Genomic DNA, 6,191 nt, shown 5'->3' on the forward strand with positions numbered 1-6,191 from the left:
GTTGGTACACATATCTATAAAGACTTTCAAAAGTTGCAGTTGGTGCATGACTGTTGGTAAGAGGAGATGTATTCCATGCAAGTAGAAGAAGATGGTCTCAGTAATTACAGAGTTAAGGGTCTTGTAGTCTAACCTGATGATCAATCAGTTAAACAACAGCTTTCTTGTGTTGCCTTTCATTACGTGTTAAATATTACCATTGTGTTGCAGGTGTGTGGTGTGTATGAGTGATTTTGAGTCCCGCCAACTGCTGCGAGTCCTGCCCTGCAGCCATGAGTTCCACGGGAAGTGTGTTGACAAGTGGCTGAGGGTAAGTACTTAGCTGCTGGATCCTGCTCACTTACACTGTCTATGTAATACATATACACAACCTCTGAATTTATTTAAGGCTAATCATACATTGTTTGGCAATGGATTCAAGTCTCATAATAGGCTGCAGATGAGTGCTGTTAGTGCCCTGGCGATGCTGCATTTAAAGACTCGATCAGAGAACCTTATTTTTTGTTTAAAGTCACATACACTCGCAGTACAAGTACACATTAGTTAAGTAACACATGCACCTCTTAATTATAGGAGTGTAGTGAGAATCTCACTCTTCAAGAGATGTGTTACATAACAGAAACAAACATCAGGCATGTTCCTAAATTCAGCCCAGAAGAGTCAGTAAAGTCTGTAAACCACATAAACCCCAGGACAGAAACATCTGGAACATCTGAAAAAGCTGTAAACTTCAACACTTGATTTCCCACTTAGAAAATTCTAAGAAAAGAAAGGACTCTCGAACACCAAGTTCCTGTGCAATCATAACACAGTATTATGATTTAGAGGCATGGCGGAATTGCCCAAAGCGTCAATATGAATTAAGTTATAGGGATTTCAAATCAATCCAACACATCTTTCTCACTACTTTCCACTCCTTCTGCCCACCGGTCAACAATGTGGTCTAGAGCCTTCAGCCCCATTTGGCCCCTTGCCTTCTGAGCTCCCTCCCTCTATCCATCCTTTTCAGAGAGTCCCTCCCCACCTTTTTAAAAACATCCCTCAAAACTCCCCTATTCCCAAAGGCCTACCCACATAACTCCACTCCATTGAATTCCTGAATATATTGCTTTCTTTTAATTTTCTATCTCAATTTTTAAAGGTTTGTTTTTAATTATATTAGCCTTTATAACTTTATTTTTGCTTTTTTTTTTTTTACTCTCCTTGAGTGCTCTGGAAGACACAGTTTTAGGAATGGGCATTTTGTGTGATCAATAACTGAAGTAAAGCTGATATGTACCATATTTAAAAAAAGAAGAAGAAGAAACTAACAAAATAGTTTCCTCTCTCTGTCCTTAGGCCAACAGGACATGTCCCATTTGTCGGGCCGACGCCTCAGAGGTCCAGAGAGACTCAGAGTGACCACATGGGGGAGCCAGATGCTCCTAATGGTCTACATTACCTGCTTCTGATATATTGATACACATGTATGTGCATACACACACACACAAAAACACACACACACCACTTCCTAGGGTTTTTGTGCAGCACTTTCTGCTCGTTATTATCCTTTAAATCTTTGATCTGATTTTCATCACAGGTATGTTACTGTCTGTTCACATGAATGCAGGCCCTCACATGTTTTGTGAATTACACCCTTCCTGACCACTATTCTGCTGTGCTGTGGTGTGCGTGAGTGTGTAAACGTACATGCACCACATCTGTGCAAGCGGCGTTTGGTCAGCACTGCTATACCGAGCTGTGGTACACGACTGTCTGTTTTCAGTGTATGTGGGTGTGTAAGAGATTTTAAAGGTCCTGGGGCATGCCTGAGTTTCTGTTGTGTAGCAGACAAGAGTAATGACAGAGAGTTTTTGCTCTCATAAAAGACTGACTTTACTTCCTGTTTGTACGTTTATGCACTGTCTGTCTGTATGCATACTCCGTGTGTGTATGTATGTTATAGACTTAAATCCTTTTCTCTAGTTTGACACTAAGGGTCCATGCTGCCACTATATTTCTTGGTTGCCTATTTGATCCATTTGTTTCTGTAGATTATTATTATTATTATTATTATTATTATTATTATTATTATTATTATTGTTATTATTATTATTGTTATTGTTATTGTTGTTGTTGTTACTCAACCATTAAAAGTGATTGTTTTCCTGCCTGGCAGTTACCTCATCATTCCGGTTTTGATCATCTTTCATTACAAGCGCTTCACAGCACTACTTTGAAATTAAGCACATTTATATATTTTTGTTTTCTTTCTTTTCTTAGTAAAATAACTTTTGTTTGTGACTTTGCAGTGGCACATGTGTTACATATATACATATATCTATATATATACTGTATAAATCTATGAATATCTGTATACCAAATAAAAGGCTTGATATTAACTTTTTACTATTAGTGTTTTGTGTGTATGTATGTGTGTATATATATGTGTATTTATATAATATATATATATGTATAAATATACATAAAATGTGTATTTTAAATGGCCAATTAAGAGCTAGTGACATAAGTCAGGTTTGGTTGTGCTAGAGTTTTCTGTGTTAGATTTGAAGTGGTTGTATTATTAAAAATGACACTGGCTGCAGACTGCTGCTTTGGGTGGCTCCATCTTTTCAGATCTAGGTCTGGAGGTCCAGTTACTTCAACCTGCCACAAGGCGGCGTTACTGTTCTTCTACCTAGACTACCATCACTCCACATCTGCCCAGGTTGTTGTCCTTGTGTCATGTTTTGGTTGTCCTGACACATACTCTTTTACAAGTTGGCAGTATGTTATTAACACTTTTTATTGCAGATTGTTATGTTTGTTAAGACAACTCTTGATGTTTTTATCTTTTTTTTTAGCTTTTATCTTCGAATCAATGCCAACATGGCAAGACGGTAAACACACCTGACACCTGACAAACTCTCTTGGGGTTCCCATCAGACTCTTCCCTGCTCTTACATCGGTTACTGTACCTCATTCTAAAATGAGGGCAGGAGTGAAAAGGGAGGAATAAATGATTGAGTAACTCACAAAAAGTAATTATAGTCCTATGAGTTGTATATAATTACTGGAGTTGCAATAATGAGTCTTAATTCATAAGTAGTCCAATGTATAGGAATTATTCCAACTTAAAGTACAACATAGATGAGTTGATATGTTTATAAAGACCAAGACCTAATGAGGTCAGCATCTAAGGTTATAATTGTAAATCAGGCTGAAACTAAAAGAACAAAACCTGAACAAGGTAATGGAACCAATAATCTAATCAAATAAAGACCAAATTGGGAATTTATTAACTTTAAACCTACAATAAAAAATAAATCTGCCTACAGTTGGTGCACAGACAGTCAGCCAGGCTGTTCACCGCCCCTTGCAGCCAACATTAGATTCCCCATTGTCAATGTACACGTCTGTTTGCCTGACTGCCCACAGTTTCCCTGGCAGCACACGCCTGTTATCTTTCACCTTCTGTTACTGTATATGCTAATACTTTATCTTCAGATGAAGTGCAAAAGGCAGACGTTACCTCTAGGCTTTGCTGCACAAATGGCTACATTTTTCCAAGCAACTTGCATGGAGCTGCTTGAGGCACAAAGAACACAAATGTCATTGTTTTTAACTGGACACCATTTACACAGCCTGTTTTATGAACAATGTGACGAAGCAGGCACACGCAGCTGGGGGCACTACAGTCTGACTTAAAAAAGAACTTACAACGACATCTCTCCAAAGACACTGGTTTTGTAGATCTAGTTGTTAGTGCTTGTGTCAAATCTGGATTCACCCTTTGTGTTTTGAAGGAGGCTACAGGAACAAAATCAACCAAAACTATAGAAAAGATATCAAATTCTCAGCCAATTGTTTCTATAATTATTTCTGCTTTGCATTTCCCCGTACTATTTTTTTGTCATACTATTTTTTTTTTACTGTTTTTATTTGCTCATTTTACTCTTCTGTCACTCTTCAAACTGAAATATGCCATCAACATGAAATTGCGTGTTTGTGGTTTAATATGCCAAGTAAGAATAACCCGTTTGAAAAAAACACTGCAAACACAATCTCTTAAAGAATGGTTTGATCATGTCTGAGCACAAGTTTGATCAGGTTGTCTTTAATCCTGATGCAGATGTCCTTCAGTTACTTTGCGCTGTCCCCTTATGCACTGTCCTCTGTTTACGTTCTCTTTCTGTTCTCTCCTTTCTCACATCTACATGTTCTTCCTCTGCTCTTTTCTTTTTACTTTTGCATCTTCTCTTCCACCTTGTTTTTCCTTTGCTGTGATCGTCACCCACTCCTTTAACCTGCTTCCGCTGCAGAGCAGTGAAGAGGAACTGATGGAGGATTTGTGCCTAAAACTGTCGACCCAGTTACTTCTACCTCAGGGAACAAACAATGTTGGTCTTGTTTGCATTTTCTTCCCCACTTGCCACTCTACCATATCATAACCGGGGTTGTACGAGGACCACAACTTGCCCAACATTTAATGGCAGGTGAGTTCCTCTTGAAGTTGTAATATTGCTTTTCTTCAAACACATTAAGATGGACTGCAAAAAGCAGTGGCTTTTCATTTCCCATTTACGTCCTGACTGCAGTAAGTTTTACTTACAGTATTATCAAGAAGAGTCCCATTTGTAATAATTCTAGCCTAAATGTCCTCCTCTTTAGCTGGTTGGTGCACTACAGTCACTCGTGTGTGACTGGCTGGCCCGTCCTCAGGCTGTCCCCGGACTGATGACATGTTGCAGGCAGCTTTGTCCTACATAGTGGCTGTGGAGAAGAATAACTTTAATTCAACTCTGTCAATTGCAGGTCAAAGAAAGGGGAAGAAGATATGAGGATAAGATGTTTCATGGTGTTGCATAAACAGTATTCGTATATACCTAAGTGACAGAGTCAAGAGCACGCCTAGATGCTGAGGCATGTTTGTGTTTGTTTTTGTCTTTTACTTAAGACATTTTGGCCTTTTCTCACAGTGACTACACTGACCTTTGAGTTGTAAGGTGGTGGGGTAGAATTAGGTTTAAGTTTGGGAAAGGGTTAAGAAAGAGCTAAACCTCAACAAAATAAATGCAAGTCAATAAATTGTCCTTACAAATGCTACTATGTGTGTGTGTGCATGCATTCAGTTGCAAATTGAACTTGACTAGCAGCAGCATACAGCTACAGGATCGAAGTTTATAATCTTTACCTGACCTGTGCTTCTCCCAAATGTTTTAATCTTTCGGAACAAAGCAAAGTTGGTTTGATGAAGAAAACAGAACATTTCTACTATTGTTTTTAGAAAATGATAAACCATTGCACCACCTTTTTAATGCAATTTAAAGAATGTTACATTTTTCTTCCATTTTCATTCTTGTCATCTCTGATGCCAGAACAAAGAGACGCAAGGCTTTTACACCTCTGCTGTCTCCCCCACGTTCCTCCAGGCAGCCCACACTTTTAATGTGCAAGTGTGTGTGTATGTGTGTTTTGAGCTGACAGGGTACATGGATTCTCCATCCTGCTTGTATATAAAAAGAAAGTAAGGGCACTGAGCTCTGCCTGCTTCACTTATATTATATTCACACTCTTTCCCCCTTTTCCCCTCTTCTTTTATCTTCTTCTCCACCGACATATTTGCAGCAGTGTGAGGGTTGACATGAAGGCTTTAGCAGGGCAGGTTGTTCCCTGTCCATCTCCCTAAGTGAAGTGTGTGTGTGGAATATTTATTTCATAGGGATTTCCCCCTCTCTGCATGCTGGATGGCTACTGGCCATGTCATCAATGTTCTGAGTTGTCAGCAGCAATCACTGTCACTGGTGGGACACAAGGTGTGTGTGTGTGTGTGTGTGTGTGTGTGTGTGTGTGTGTGTGTGTGTGTGTGTGTGTGTGTGTGTGTGTGTGTGTGTGTGTGTGACTGAATAAGGAAGAGATTCAGACAGTGATGTGTGTGGATAGGTGGAGTGTAAATAGTGCAACACTGGGGGTTCAGTGGGAGTGTCGACGTCAGGACGAAGGCTTTCCACTTGACACATTTAGTCAATGAGGAGAGGCAGAGTGCATCACGTGTATATGTGTGACATACAAACATTGTGTGATACACACACACAGTCTACCCGGCAACCAGGACCCTAACATTGTCTTCCCAGTCCCTGGAATTAAAGGTAAATTAAGCACGGTCTATTAAGCATGGTCAAGCCTGTGGTTTCCAAAAGTGGGATCTGAGA

The 6,191-nt window shown here is 39.5% G+C and overlaps 1 protein-coding gene across 1 annotated transcript in view; it reads left to right on the forward strand.

Annotated features, from left to right (window-relative positions):
- The window catches only part of LOC117951705 (E3 ubiquitin-protein ligase RNF38-like), a 13,537-nt gene extending 11,145 nt beyond the window's left edge, over window positions 1-2,392 (forward strand). Inside the window, exons 12-13 of the mRNA XM_034883545.1 lie at window positions 211-310; window positions 1,339-2,392. Of these exons, the coding sequence (XP_034739436.1) occupies window positions 211-310; window positions 1,339-1,401 (163 nt within the window). The 3' untranslated portion in view covers window positions 1,402-2,392. The remainder of the gene's footprint in view (window positions 1-210; window positions 311-1,338) is intronic.
- Window positions 2,393-6,191: the final 3,799 nt, after the last annotated feature.

This window comes from Etheostoma cragini, chromosome 10 (genome assembly GCF_013103735.1).
Source record: "Etheostoma cragini isolate CJK2018 chromosome 10, CSU_Ecrag_1.0, whole genome shotgun sequence".
In the NCBI taxonomy this organism is placed as follows: domain Eukaryota; kingdom Metazoa; phylum Chordata; class Actinopteri; order Perciformes; family Percidae; genus Etheostoma; species Etheostoma cragini.